A 15,384-nucleotide genomic window follows, 5' to 3' on the forward strand; every position below is an offset into this window, starting at 1 on the left:
ATGCAAATGGCAATAAAAATGATCAAATGCAGTGCCAGCTTTTCAACAACACGCTGGTTTGCATGGTATAGTGATTGAACCATGGTGCGAACAGCGTGCATACCGTGCATCTGTCTGTCGGTGCTGTAGCCCAGCCACGACCGCTATACATGCTGGACGAGTAGGTGATATACCGACGAGTTCGCAATACTCACTGCCTGCTCGTTGGCTTGTTCATGGACATGATTTTGACTTTCCACAGGTGCATCTTGGCTGAGAAAATGCTGAGTAGACTGTTGCTCTTGTACGTGATGAATGCTTTCTTGATGTCTCCGACGTGTACCGGCGTCTTAGCCACGAAGCTGTACTTACCCTTCGGGTACAGCGTGACAGTGCTGAAAAAAAGAAAATTCAGCTGAGGGGTTAGCAGTAAACTATCAGCTCGTCCGTTCGACATGTGTGATCAGCTGTGCTATCGTTATAGTTTCTTTTTTAATCTCTACAGTTATCTTTCAGATTGCCTTAGTCAGATAGCTAATACTAATTATTGAGCTGAATAACTCGAAGATGTCGATGGTATAATCTCTTGAGAAACAGAAAAAAAAACGTAATTTTCTAATAACAAAAAACACAAGTGAGAAACAGTGTAGTGAACGTCTCTGTGAACACTTGTATTGTTATCGGAGTCACAGAGCGCACGCGCACGTATGTTCCTCCCACTTTAGGCCCTTCCAAAGCGTCTGACTGATGCAACGCAAGCTATAATAGGGGCCCCATTTCTCGAAAACGACTTTATGACGTGCGTTTGTTTGCAGAATTCGATGTATGCAGAGTAAGGAGTTTCCGGACGGATCCTGTGAATTTATTAACGTCTGCTGCGGGGCTAGTTGACACATGGCTTTTAGAAATGGTCCTGGCGCAAAAATAAGACATGGACAACAGAATAAAAGACACGGACAGGCGCACTGCCCGCCCTGTCACACTGTTTGTACGCCTGTCCGTGTCTTTTATTCTGTTGCCTGCGCTTTATTTTTGCGCCTAAAACCATTTCTAAAATCTTGTGAATACATCGACGTGACTAGGCTTCATGCTTGCAATATTCAAGCGCAGTTGTTTGTAAGCGTGGGATATTTAAGAAACACTTGAAAGAGTTGAGCCTCATTAAAGGGGGAAAACAGGACGAATTGGTGATGCGCTCATAAAACATGTGGCAGTGCTGCAGAAAATGTGAGACAAGAAAACCAGCACAAATGCTGACAACCCCAATTAACTATCTTATTCGAAATACGAGCGTAGGTAAAAAAAAAAAGGCAACATGTTATCAGAAAGGCGAGTACGCTTCACAAGCATATGACCTTCTACGCATTCTGGTGATTCACTAAAATTCTTTTTCGCGCAGAGAGAGAGAGAAAAAAACATGTAGTAGTTGGTTGACGCTGGAAAGAGATAGATAGATAGATAGATAGATAGATAGATAGATAGATAGATAGATAGATAGATAGATAGATAGATAGATAGATAGATAGATAGATAGATAGATAGATAGATAGATAGATAGATAGGATAGATAGATAGATAGATAGATAGATAGATAGATAGATAGATAGATAGATAGATAGATAGATAGATAGATAGATAGATAGATAGATAGATAGATAGATAGATAGATAGATAGATAGATAGATAGATAGATAGATAGATAGATAGATAGATAGATAGATAGATAGATAGATAGATAGATAGATAGATAGATAGATAGATAGATAGATAGATAGATAGATAGAAGGAAGGCGTTGTAGCCAGCCATCTATTACTCGGAGATCCGAAGAATATTATTTATATCTCACCAGTACATGAAAGACGATGAGCAAAACGAGAACAAGGTAAAAGCGGGAGCCAAGGTTTCGACAAGTGGACTTGTTTTGTTTTTTATTCAATTCCAGTACATGTAGTGTTCCATGAGTCTAATTTATGTGAAGCGCAACCACGTTCTTGTGGGTTTCTTGCGTTTTATTTATTTTTATTTTTTTGTATATATATATATATATATATATAATTGCCTAACATTTTTCATTCTTTCGTCTTTTGCGCGGTCTTTAACTTGTTCTCGAGCTTATTTGTGGACCATTAGAGTTAGAAAATGGGTGCCTAGGAAAGGGAAGCGCATTCGAAGACGGCAGAAAATGAGGTCGGGTGACGAAATTAGGAAATTTGCAGGCGCAAGTTGGAATCTGCTCGTGAAAGGCAGGGGTGATTGGAGATCGCTGGGAGACGAATTCGTCCTGCAGCGGACATAAAAAATAGGCTGATGATTGTGAGGATGATCGCATCGTTTGAACAAAAATTGACTCTTTGAGTGAGGGCGCTTGACCATTTCATCCCGACTTATACTCTCGTCTTGGAAGCTGGAACACCAGCAGGAAACTCGTCGGAAATTACTTCTATGCGCACTGGCCCAGGTGCTAAGCAGCTGGTACTTTCACTGACGTACAAGTAATGCGTTAGAAGAGTACAGACATGATGTTTCTGATTTGTCTTCTTCTCCCCCCCTGCACCCCCCCTCCCCCCCAAAAAATGAACTAGTGGGAAGGACCAGAGCTGCCTAAGTTCAATGCCTTTTTACCCGACCCATTTTCAGTTCGTATACCCGGGAACTGCACGCATCCTGACGTCATAATGCATTCGTGCGATCCGTTCGCGCTAACATTAGTATAAATTTAAAATATTCTATAATGTTGTCCCCAATTTCGTACTTCATAAATATGATCCATTTACGTGCAGGAAATGTGCGGTCGTCTTTCTGCGGGCTTCGAAAACATGTGTCGGTACTCCGTCGCAGTGTGGCTGTTCTCTGTTTGGGCAGTAGATTGGACAGTAGGTTTGGCATGTTCAAGCCGTCCAGCAGTGTAGAAGTGCTATGAGCACTAGGTGCGATGTGGGAATTAGTATAACGTACCCTCTGTTGACTTTCATATCGCAACTGTTCCTCGTTCCTTCGAGATTGAGAATCAAGTCACCGCTTGCAGCGGAAGCGCCCGGATTGTTGAACATCTCGACGTTCACCAGGAAGTGGAATACTGCGTAAAGTAGGAGAACCGTGGTTACTATTCTGAACAGTTGTCAAACTTCACCGTATGTATAAGTGGCTATGTCGTTGCGCTGCCGGGTACGAGGTCACGGGTTGGAATCCTGAGAGCGACGACTTCGTTTGCGATGGGAACGGAATGCCAAAACGTTGATTTACTTAGGTTTAAGCACGTTAAAGAACCGCAGGTGGGCAAATTAATCTAGAACCCTCCACTGCGGCATCCCTTATAGTCTCCTGCTGAGCTTTGGAACGTCAAGCCTTTACGTTCGGTGCCACTTTCGTAACGCAAGAAAAATATAAAAATAAAAAGAACGACGGACACTTCAAAAAATAAGATACATCCACAAACACAAGTGCAAGAAGATTGTGTCGTGTACGGGCACGAGCACCAAAAAGCACAGTCTAGTAAATATAGGAGGGTCACATGAGTGAAGGAGTCCACATGATGTCTCTTGAAATATGGATATAAGGATTATATCGATTGTTTCATAGAAAGCTGAAAAAAAAATAAGAAACACGAAGGGTCATGATATGCACAGGCAACAACCGAACATCAGTATACTATGATAAAAGCACGGGAAGGTTATCACCAAGCTTTTCATGGTTTTATAAGAAGGTACCAGAGTTCCCCATAATTGATTTAATGATTGATGGCAAAAGAAATGCGGATGACTGAGATGCTCGCGTTTTGTTAATTGTAGATGCGCTTTAAACTGTCTGTATACTGTGCATGCATCGCGCGTGAGATCCAGTGTTATTTAGTTATTTATTTATTTATCTATATATACTACGATCGTATACAACATCTTAGTGGCGTGGTAAACAAATAAGTACAAAACAAGTATTATTTATGAAAGCATCTGTGAAAACGTGCCTAAATAAAAGACACGAAGGCGAGAGAGATTATGCAACATTCGTGCTATGGAAGTTCTGATGCTCTTTTGCGACCTATAAAACAAAAATGGATGAAAGTATTACGTGGGAATTTATGCCCTTCTTTTCAGACAAGTAGTCTCTAAAAGCAACAAATCAGCCCAGGCTACCGAATTTTTTTTTTCAGAACTCTCATTGGATTTCTCCGGCGGGAAAGCGAGATTAGCCGAGGTCGACATTTTCTGCCTTGAATTTCGTGCGCAAATAGCAGCGCCGGTACGTCAGCGTGACGTCATGAATTTTCACCCTGTTTTTCTCGCATTTGGGTGGTTCTTGCGGACAGAAAGTTCTGAGAATATGCTCCGTTGAGATTTCTTTACAATGCAGTGTAATTTTTGTTACCAGGTACGTCATGTATTTTGACGGTTAGATGCTGACGAAATACGTGACGTCACACTGAACCATTGGCATCCACTGGCGGCGAACGTCACCATAGCGTCGCTACTCACGATAAAAGTGGCGATAAGAGTGACGTGACTGCTGTTCCAGAAACACACATTATCGATACATCCGCGCCCGATATTTTGCTTAGTGCCCGTTGAAAGAATTAGGAGTTAAGCCTATCTGTAACACAAAAATGGCGTCACTGCCTGTGCTTTTTTATTACTCTTTTTGTGCCACGAAGCCTCGTCTAGCGGTAGCTGTTTTGTGGCTCTAAAAGCTAGAAGCCTAGCTTATTGGTTAGGCTTTAAGGAACATAGTATTCAAGCTTAGTATATATAGGATGCAGCGCCTGTATACAGTCGTTGAATGCGGATGACGAGGTCGCTAGGCCTAGGGTAAGAGTTAGGCCTAGTTAAGCCCGCTCTCTTCCACGTGTGCTCACGGCAGAACGGGGGCTCCCTGTTCGTCGCGGTGAACATGCGCACCGAGCGGCTGTCGTTCTTGAAGCGCTTCCAGCCGTCTGAGTGCATGCCCATGCGCGCGCACTTAGAGCCGTCGCGGCCGCAGTCCGAGCAGCGGCCCTTCTCGAACATCTCGTACGAGGAGCAGGCGAACGCCAGCGACGGGCAGTGCGCGTCGGTGATGGACTCGATGACGTAGTCGATCGCCCTCTGGTGGTGGCAAATGCCGATGGCGCGAGCACCTGCGCAGAGCGATTTTTTTTTGTAAACGTGACACCGTTTACATGACCGGGGCAGTTGGAGAAGTATGGGAGAGGCCTTTGCCCTGCAGTGGGCGTAACCAGGCTGATGATGATGATGATGATGATGATGATGATGATGATGACACCGTAAAGTGCCGCTTATCGTAAGCCCGTTGCCACTTATTGAATACGCTCTGTCGTTTCCGTAATTCTATAGTCCCATACCCCAGCATACTCTAGAACGTCCTTCCACTCAGCCCTCCAACTCGAATCCCCCTTCGAAACAGTCCTGCTTGATTTATTCAGGCTTTATGAAGTTCAGTGTTTGACGGAAGCCCGTCTGGTCGGGATGAAACATGGTTAAAAGGGTAAACAAAAACCCGGGGCACTTCGCCGACCAAATAAAGGCTCCCGTGTGGGAGCCGAAACGTCTTCTTTTCTTTTAAATCTTTATTTGGTCGGCGAAGTGCCCCGGGTTTTTGTTTACCCTTTTAACCATATTCAGGTTTTATTACACATATCTCTACCTAGCCTTTTGCCTATCTGATTTCGATATTAACTTTAGCATTCAAGACGTATATCACTAAATATGCTGTACTGTTACTTACACTTGCAATGAGCCCGGTCCTATCATTATCTCCCCTGCTTTTCTACCACGAGTGCTCTAATCATCTCTTACTTACCTCGACTGCTGACTAATTAATCCTTCCATCTCGCGCTAATTTGCTTGTTTAGCTATGCAGAACCAACTTGCCCAACAAATAGTTCTACAGCACAGTGGCGCGGAGGAATAGTTCCTGGTCGATGATCGTTCAAGAAAACGGGTGTTAGAATGGCAGGACGAACAAGTTGGTGGGGATCCTGTTACTGAAACACAGGTGTGCTATAGCACGGACACGGAGAAGCAACGGTGTTTATGTTGTTCGTGTCGTTGCTTCCTGTGTCGCTGTTTGCATCAATGTGGGTGATAGCGCTGGAAGACACTGACTGTTCTGTACCCCCATTGCTGTATCTAACCAACTAGCCTAAACAACCATACTTCTAAGCTCTTTGTATGCATGCCTTTCAGCAGTGGCGCACCAAATGGACATATATATATATATATATATATATATATATATATATATATATATATATATATATATATATATATATATATATATATATATATATATATATATATATATATATATATATATATGTGTGTGTGTGTGTGTGTGTGTGTGTTTGTGTGTGTGTGTTGTGCGTGTGCGTGCGTGCGTGCGTGCGTGTGCGTGTGCGTGCGTGCGTGCGTGCGTGTGCGTGTGTGTGTGTGTGTGTGTGTGTGTGTGTGTGTGTGTGTGTGTGTGTGTGTGTGTGTGTGTGTGTGTAGTGACCCCATGTGGCACGTACTATAAAGATTGGCTCTCTCTTGCGGATTACGCGACTGCCATTGCAATAAAAAAGGCTTAAAAATGCATCAGTGATAGTTATGTTTGTTATCGACAGGTCTCGTTTTCCATCGCAAGTTATGAACCATTACAGTTTAGTGTTGCCAATATTTTCTTAAGCGTATCACTGAAGTGAGACAGAAAAGTCAATAAAGTTCTCGCTACCTTTTTGAAGTGGATTTTAAGAACACTCCAATAAAACTCCAATATAAGCTAACGTGAAGTAAATAATTTACCCATACGTTTAATTTTGGTCTAGTATCCGTGCAGCTGAAGGAAAACAGCGAATTTACCGGCAGGGTATAGATCGCTTTAGGTTTGCTAATGTACTTACTATAGGGTGGGCGAATATTCGAAGTTTCGTATACGAATCGTTGGTGTGGAATATTGTATACGCATACGAAAATGAACTATTCAGTATTTTCGAATATCAGAACTAACCAAATATTTCGCAACAACCGGCTGTTAAAAACAAGTTACTGTTCTCCACCATGCTGAACAAAGTATGGCAAATTACAATTATCAGAAGTAAAACAGCGACCGAGATTTTTACGCAATGCAGAAACAAAATCGGTAATGCGAGCTTTGTTGTCGGTTTTGGGTCGGAAATGTCGCGATGGTTAACACTCTTTTGGACTAGATCTTAAAAATTATGCGGTTTTACGTTTCAAAACCACGACCTGATTGTGAGGCCCGCCGTAGTAAATTAAATTATTGGGTTTTACGTGCCAAAACCACTTTCTGATTATGAGGCACGTCGTAGTAGGGGACACCATAAATGTGGGACACCTGTGGTTCTTTAACGTCCACTTGAATCTACGTACACGGGGGTTTTCGCATTTCGCCCCCATCGAAATGCGGCCGCCGTGGCAGGTATTCGATCGCGCGACCTCGTGCTTAGCAGCGCAACGCCATAGCCGCTAACCAACCATGGCGGGTTAGACTAGATCTTGTGCACATGCACAAATACCCAAGAATGCATAGACGTGGGTACTGCCGTGGCTGTATCACAATTAGTAGTCCAACGCGCCTAATACGGAGGTTATTGATTTGGCTCTCACCGTCAGCAAGTTTTCCCCCTCTATTTCCCTTTATCTTCTCATTTTCATACTTCAGTTGAAAACTACAAATAATTTCCCCTATGCTTTCCTTTTTTTCATTATCTGTTGGTTTCATATGGTTCTGACCACGGAGTAAGATAAACTCCGTGGTTCTGACTAACAAATATTTGCGAGCGCTCTTACAAAGACGGTGCCCTTACTACAAAGCCGGGTCCCTCGGTTCCCCTTCTTATCGTCTAATACATGACAAGCGGCTATTTTTGCTTCTGGCCTGCCAATTAGTCTTTCTTGCAGTCTAGTCATGTAGCAGTTTGATCTTTTTCGTTACAACCAGTGATGTTTTCCTTTTAACAGACCATGCATTTATTCTGTCTAGCTTTCATTAGCTTTCACAGCGATGCTGTTAGCCTCTCGGTGGTCGGCATTTCTCGTGTTAGTCAGTGAACAAAAATTATCGTCATCAGCAATGGCTCAGACCCACTTAAGCAAGCAAAAACACAATGGCTCATCCCTCTCGTAATGCAGAGGCTACAAGGACTCAGCAAAGTGAAGCGAACAGTGCATACATTCATTGGAATTTCGCTTACAGCATGCATACAGAACAGCGTATACGTTTCAATAATGAACAAGCTCAGAACAAGCATCCAAACCATCAATAAAGCATTGCGTACCCCCCTCAACAGTTGTAGTGGTGGCTTCGCAACAGCTTCGCTGCACATCCACTTTCGAAGGGCTGGCACAGCAAGTCAATTTCTTTCTTTTCCTTTTCCGTAACTTCTGATGTTTTTTTTAACAACTGTTTATTTTGCATTTGCATGCCTGTTAATTTAGTTAGCACGCCTATGTTTGCAAGTTTGTATGGCCGGTACAACTACTATCCTTAGATCGCATACCTGACTACAAATTTGCTATCGCAATCGGTACTTCGCCTTTCGAGCGAAACTGAGGCTTTCTTTCCAAAACTGCACGCCGCCGTGCAGTTTTGGAGCCCCTTGAACCATGAGTACCGTGTTGCAGCTCATAGTGAATGAGACTGTACGTAGTTCGAGGACAAACCGCTGCCTATACAGGTTCTTTATACGGACTTAGTAAAGCAGAACTTTCGGCAACCATCTTAGTTTTCGTGTAACGAACAACAGCGGAGCGTAATTTCAGTGCCCTGTTCGGCCTATATATCGTTGTGCGTTTTGTGGAGGGCCCTATTACTTACAATATTCCCTAAATATTTCATAGAATCTCGGGCTACGCATGAATTCGCTAGCTTCGCTGCCCCAAACGACTCCAGAGAAGGAATTATCAGGTTATATTTGGAGGCAAGGCTCACCGTTGACGAGACCTTCTGTGACGAACTTGAACACTCTCGTACTGAACTCGCATCCGGGCATCTTGATGCCTCCGTTGGGGTAGAAGTCCACGTGACCCGCGGGATCGTACATTCCGAGCCCTTCTCCTTTCACTAGTGACATGAAGAAACGGTGTGTCATGTAATGGCGCAGTTGATAAGAAAAAGTGAGTGAGAAAGAAAGAAAGAAAGAAAAAAAGAAAGAAAGAGAGAGAGAGAGAGAGAGAAGGGAGATGAAGGCAGAGAATAGGACTCAACCAGACAAGCTAAATCAGATGCACTTAAGGAGGAGAAAGGTTTAAAGTGAGCAAATCCAAAGAATTATAGAAACAAGAGAAAACACCAACTGTGCGCGCATCCAAGGCTGACAAATTAATTCATAAACTGCAAAAAAGGCAAGGGCCTGTATTAGCAAAAAAAAAAAAAGCAATTGTAAGTCACGAATATCAGCACAAAGAACATTTTCCACATATAATGTAAATACACGTTGCAAATAGTCGACTTGTGGACACTATAATCACTGTAACTGCATGGGCTTACTGAAGACTGAAAGCGCCCTCCACTCGCTAAAGCTGCTTAGCGAATATGTCGCTGTGCTTCTGAACTGGAGGTCGCGGTTTCAATCCAGGCCGCCGCGTCCACATTTCGTGTGGACTACATGAAAGGAAATCGGCCCTTTACGTAGATTTAGGTTCACCTTGACGAATTCCGGGTTATTGAAATTAATCGGGAGACACCCCCCCCCCCTTACTACGTGGTGCCTTGTAATCAAATCGTAACTACGACATGTAAAACTGCAGAATTTTAGAATCCCCCCTTTGTGTTGTTCACCCTTTCCCGCGCAGCAACTTGGTGCTGCACGGTGCAGGAGCCTGTAATCTCACAGGGATATCGCTCCAACACACACGGGCCTCTTCTACACGTGCAGTTCATGTCGATACTGCTGAACTGCCAGAGTAAGTACCTTTTTTTGCCAGTTTTCGATACGCTACATTGTCCCCGTCCTGTCGACGACAGCGGTCATGCTATAACGGATGCGATTACAGTTGCCACACTATGGATACCAACTTCGAGGGAAGCAGTTTTCAGCTAAAATTGGAAACGACGGGCTGCCGCCGCAGCGTTCCCGTTAATCAGTGAAGGAATGCGATAGATACGATATCTCACGTAAGGGAGTTGTGAGGGGCATGAGAGCTGAAGCGTTACATTTCCTTTTCACCACGGCGAAGCAGGATTCCGCAAGGCTTGGAGACCTACACTGAATATGCGTCGGGTTTGAGGTTGTAGCGCGGCGTGTCTGTTCTGCGCGACCCCTGATGACAGGATACTCTCTTGAATAGCTTTGTATCCGAACGAGCGCGGGAGCTTGATAACGCTGCGCCGTACTGTTGTATAGTGCACGGATCCGTGCACTATACAACAGTATAGTGCAATATAGTGCAATACAATATACAGTATACTGTACTGTATACAATACTGTACAGTATACAGTACAGTACACTGTACATCGTTGCTATACAGTATATAGTAATACAGTATACTATACTGTACACAGTATACAGTAACACAGTATAAGATACCGTATACAGTACAGTATACAGTAATACAGTATACTATACTGTATACAGTACAGTATACAGTATAGTGCAATACAGTCTCGAGACTGTATTGCAGCTTTACTGGACTCTGACGGCTGTGATGTGGCTTAAGGGAAATAAATGTCGTGAGTTGACTCACTTCCCAGGCTCCCCACTGAGTGAAATACCGAGAGCGACAGCTTTATTTTCTAATATTCTGTTATTGGTTAGAAAATTTCGATGAGTACGGATATATTTCCCGATGCGCCATGCAACCTGAGTCAAATACGAAATATACGCAAATGCCACGTAGCTGGACAAAACCAGGGCATTGTTTGCTGTCGCTTGGATGTACTCATATTATTTTTTTCATTCCACCTAATTGCATGATTAGTCTTAATTAATTAGTCACCTTCTCAAATATAGCCAGAGGAAAAGTGTCAGTGTGGAAATCGTAGACAAAGGCGAGAAACTTCCGATACAGCTTTCTTTTGCTCCATACAAGCTTCATAAAAGTTTTTTTTTTTTCAAGGATCAAAGAAGCGAGCGAATACATGAAAAATTGCCACGCGTCTGGCCACTCGAGGCATTTTGAGTATGCATAAATTTGAAATGTATAAATTTTGTCTCGTGCCGTGACAAAGCTATTTCATCTCTTGCTTATCGCCCAGCTTACGTATGTCCAGGACAAACGAGGCGCCGTCGGTATGGACGACATCTACGAACTCGGCGTCTGTAGGATCAAGGCGGACTTCCTTGGGCATCTTCTGGAAGTACGGCTCGGCTGGGTCCAGACCTGCAGTCAAACACGGTGAAACACGGCTGCAGCGTAGGCAAGTCAGAAGCGAGCTAATACTGTCGTAAACAGACAACCAACTAAAATTAAATTAAATTATGGGGTTTTACGTGCCAGAACCACTTTCTGCTTATGAGGCACGCCGTAGTGGAGGGACTCCGGAAATTTCGACCACCTGGGCTTCTTTAACGTGCACCTAAATCTAAGTACACGGGTGTTTTCGCATTTCGCCCCCATCGAAATGCAGCCGCCGTTGCCGGGATTCGATCCCGCGACCTCGTGCTCAGCAGCCTAACACCATAGCCACTAAGCAACCGCGGCGGGTAGACAACCAACTAGACCACCACTATCTCTCCAGCAATCGGGCTGCGTGTTCGATATCTGTTCGTCAGGAAGACGGTAGCGCGAGTAAGAAAACAAACACGGGTACAGTAGCCGAGTAGAGTGCGTACTTGCTAGAGCATATCTACTTTGGAGAATTGGTCAATAATTACATATTGTTTTTTAACTCTTACGCTATATGCAATGAAAATGAAGTGAAATAGAATCTGAGTATAAGTATGGTATCATTAAACGAAAAAAGAGAATTTGGAAAGTTTTAAAATAACGAGAAAGAAAGAATAAACAAAACAGAAACACGGAAACAAATCCTACTGAACATCGCCCACACACACACACACACAAAAAAAGAAACAAGAAGAGAGGGAGGGTGGCGGGGTGTGTTGTTGATAAAAGCATTAGAACAGCACGGAGCCTGATACAAAGTCCTCATTAGCTGAGTCAACGTTCCCGTCGCGTCAGTGCAAGGCCTCGCTGTTAATAATAACAGTTGAGGTGCGGACGGGGAGGTGGAGTTGCGCAGACCGCGTAGTATGCAGTGCAAGTGAACTATGGTCACTAGAATAACGGAATATGTCCCAAAAGACTTGAAATGCAGTCTGTGGCACTAGAGGATAAGTTGACTTGATAAGATTAGGAAATTCGCTGGCATCGAAGGAAGTCGTACGACAAAGTAAAGGAGTAATTTTAAAGGGCCGGGAGAGGTCGATGTCCTGGCAGTGCACATTTGAAGTCCCATCTGGGTTTGTTTTCAGTATGTTGTCTACTCACCGTTGCTAGGTCACCCTGATGGACTTCGCGTACTGCAATCGGGCTTACGGATTCCGGTCAGGTCTGAAATTTAGTGGCTTGCCGTTGTTTTCACGTTGCTTTGGTCGCCTTGGAGCTCACGACTTCTCAAGGAGGATCATGGTAAAATCAAGAGAAATGTTTTCTTGCCTGTGATTCGTCCGAGACTAGGTATTCGTTCACCGGCATAGCCGGCAACGTGGGCGCCCAGGCTGTGGCCGAGAATGTGGAACGATTCGGGTTTTGCGCCGAAGAGGGCCTGTGGAATAGAACCATAGAGCCTTGCTTAAGATGAAAAGAAAAAAAAAACGTTTTGCTGCTGTAGTTGCAAAGTATACATTGTGCTGGGCTATCCGAAGGCACCTAGATAGTGAAACGATGAACTTACGCGGTATCGTTTTGTTCCAAGAACAAAAAAAAAATACTTTCTGGTGCTGTAATTGCTAATTATTAATAGCGCTGGGATGTGGCCAGGCACCCGAGTGAACAAATAACAATTTATCGGGCCCTGATTTCCATAATCTAAATAGAATGAACAAAAATAAGAATGCATGAATACATTTTGGCACGGATGCAAAGTATCTTCGCAGATGCATCGTTAGGAAAGGCCTACGTAGATTGCAAAGAAAACTTCCGTAAGTGAAAGCGTTTACTTGTATCCTGCTGATAAAGTTATCATGTCCTGAATTTAGCGCATAAATAATTATTTAGTTTAAGCTAACACTTATAATGAGAAACCCTACATAACTAACTAATCCAGCAAATCATTTCGGCAGAATCCCGCAATGTGAAGAAAAGCTCATGGAAAAAAAAATTGTCATCCACCCGAATGTAGTAGGAAGCCACAAATGCAACCAACACGGATTCCCGGAGCATGACGATTTTTTCCCTCAACTGCGAAGCTTTCTTTCTGAGTAACCCACAGGGATTTGCTTCGTAACTTCGTGCTACATTCGGGTGGATGACAATTATTGATTTTAACTTATCCTAATCAGCGGAACGCGAGATATCGAAGTTAGCCTTCACAGCTTTTCGTCATGGAGAGATCTTTATCATCGTAGAGTACACATCCTGGATTTTATCTCAGAGACAGCGCGAAATCCGGCTTTGATTTGACGCATTCATTACGCTCGCAAAGTCCATCCACTACGGCTGAAGAGGGTCACCGCCTCTTAAAGTTCACCCGATAGAAATGACGTGTTGAAAAGATGTCCCTGTAATTCTGTTCTCTGCACTCTCTGCACAAGAATTGCTGGGGAGAGATTGGGGCAGTACCTCGGCTACTTTATTTCTCTGTTATGCAACAAGAATTAAAGGAAGAAATGATGATGACGGTGGTGGTTGTGCTAGGTAAATGTGTTGCTTTAGATGAATTAATGCTGGTAAAACGAAAATTTAGCTAGAGGACAACTCCAATTTCTCTATTCAAGTACACGTAAAACGAAAAAAAAACTTTTATGAAGCAACCGTGTGACCAATTTAAATAACATTTGTTGAATTTGAGAGAGAGCGTTAGACTCTACTGATTCTACGAAGCAGAATATCGCTTTAAAGATTGAATGACTAACTAAAATTGCCGAATTATGAAATATTAGAAGAATAGAAGCGGGATGTTAAATAATATGTTACGGAACACCAACATTAGATATCGCCGTTACGTAAACTGCATCTGTTAAAGCAACTAAAGCTGAGAAATCTTACAAACGAATTTACAGCTTACGCGATGGTATTAGAATGTTTAAGAGTGTTTCGCAAAAGTGCTACGTAAAATTGTGGTATACTTCAAAGTGGTGTGCAGTATATCCATTTTGTCCCCTTTAAATTTATCATAGGGTGCAGTTTACAGAATTGTGATATCATTTATTGTTACTGAGTTATTGAGTTATAAACTTGATCCTTGAGTGCTTTTCTTAATTTGCAATTAGCGCAATTTTCGTAAAAACATTCACAGCCTAAATCGCAAATCTACTTCTTACAGTCTTTTAAATGGTACTTTAAATACCTTTAAAAGCTACTGTTTATTTAAATGCGACAAAATAATCGAAATTGCTGCAGTGGTTGTCGAGAAATACGATTTACTTTTTTTTTCTCGTGATATTCAGTTAGGAGCACCCGAGCTACTAACGGCAAAAAAACTTATTCAATCTGAATAACTTTTCCAGAAGACACGGATGCGTTCCGCCCATGACCTGAAGTTTCTTGATGAACACGGCGATTTCGGCTCCCACCAGTCTCGTGTTGGCTGTAGCCTGCGTGTACGGAAGGCCGTTGCCCCCTCGCCAATCGACGATGATGATGTTGTAGTCTCCGACCAGTAGGAAGGCTGTTTTCATGTCCTTTAGCGAAAAAACGAAACAATGAATGAGAAATTGCCATAACCACATACAGTTTTATCCCACTGCTGACGTTGCATAAAGGAAACAATTGACATAACGAATAAGGGCCACTGTTTACGAAGCAACTAATGATAAATTGGAAGCTAAGCGCCAGGACGTGCGAGTGCGATAATACGGTAACAGCGAAAGTTCCTAGCTCGGTCGTGGAGAACTCCTGCGAATACATATGAAACTAGAGAGCTAATTGCTTCGTACAAGTCCCGTTGGGGAGGGGGGAGGGGGAGGCTCGATAACTATGTTCAGTACCGGCATTCCAGTGCTTCAAGAATATATCTGCCCCTCGAAGAGAACTAATTGATTTACTCTAGCCAGAATTCTAGACATAATCAACTGGAACCTACATTGACCCCTAGTTTTGAATAGATGCCGAGAGGCCTCCCGTATCTGACAAATCTCGCTAAACTTGCACGAAAAATAAATAAATAAATAAATAAATAAATAAATAAATAAATAAATAAATAAATAAATAAATAAATAAATAAATAAATAAATAAATCAAATGTTAAACATGTCACTAAAGAGGAGCATTAATTGGAGCTGTATTAGTAAAGTACGTTTTTCCAGTAT

At 42.9% G+C, this 15,384-nt stretch overlaps 1 protein-coding gene across 2 annotated transcripts in view; it reads right to left on the reverse strand.

Annotated features, from left to right (window-relative positions):
* LOC139049410 (pancreatic lipase-related protein 2-like) overlaps positions 1–15,384 on the reverse strand; it is a 32,838-nt gene that overhangs the window by 2,697 nt on the left and 14,757 nt on the right. For both annotated transcript variants that reach the window (XM_070524709.1, XM_070524710.1), the window contains 7 exons: positions 14,611–14,757; positions 12,572–12,680; positions 11,174–11,293; positions 8,903–9,034; positions 4,827–5,087; positions 2,936–3,056; positions 195–374 (listed from right to left, as the gene is read on the reverse strand). In XM_070524709.1, coding sequence (XP_070380810.1) covers positions 195–374; positions 2,936–3,056; positions 4,827–5,087; positions 8,903–9,034; positions 11,174–11,293; positions 12,572–12,680; positions 14,611–14,757 — 1,070 coding nt within the window. The remainder of the gene's footprint in view (positions 1–194; positions 375–2,935; positions 3,057–4,826; positions 5,088–8,902; positions 9,035–11,173; positions 11,294–12,571; positions 12,681–14,610; positions 14,758–15,384) is intronic.

This window comes from Dermacentor albipictus, chromosome 9 (genome assembly GCF_038994185.2).
Source record: "Dermacentor albipictus isolate Rhodes 1998 colony chromosome 9, USDA_Dalb.pri_finalv2, whole genome shotgun sequence".
NCBI classification, from domain to species: domain Eukaryota; kingdom Metazoa; phylum Arthropoda; class Arachnida; order Ixodida; family Ixodidae; genus Dermacentor; species Dermacentor albipictus.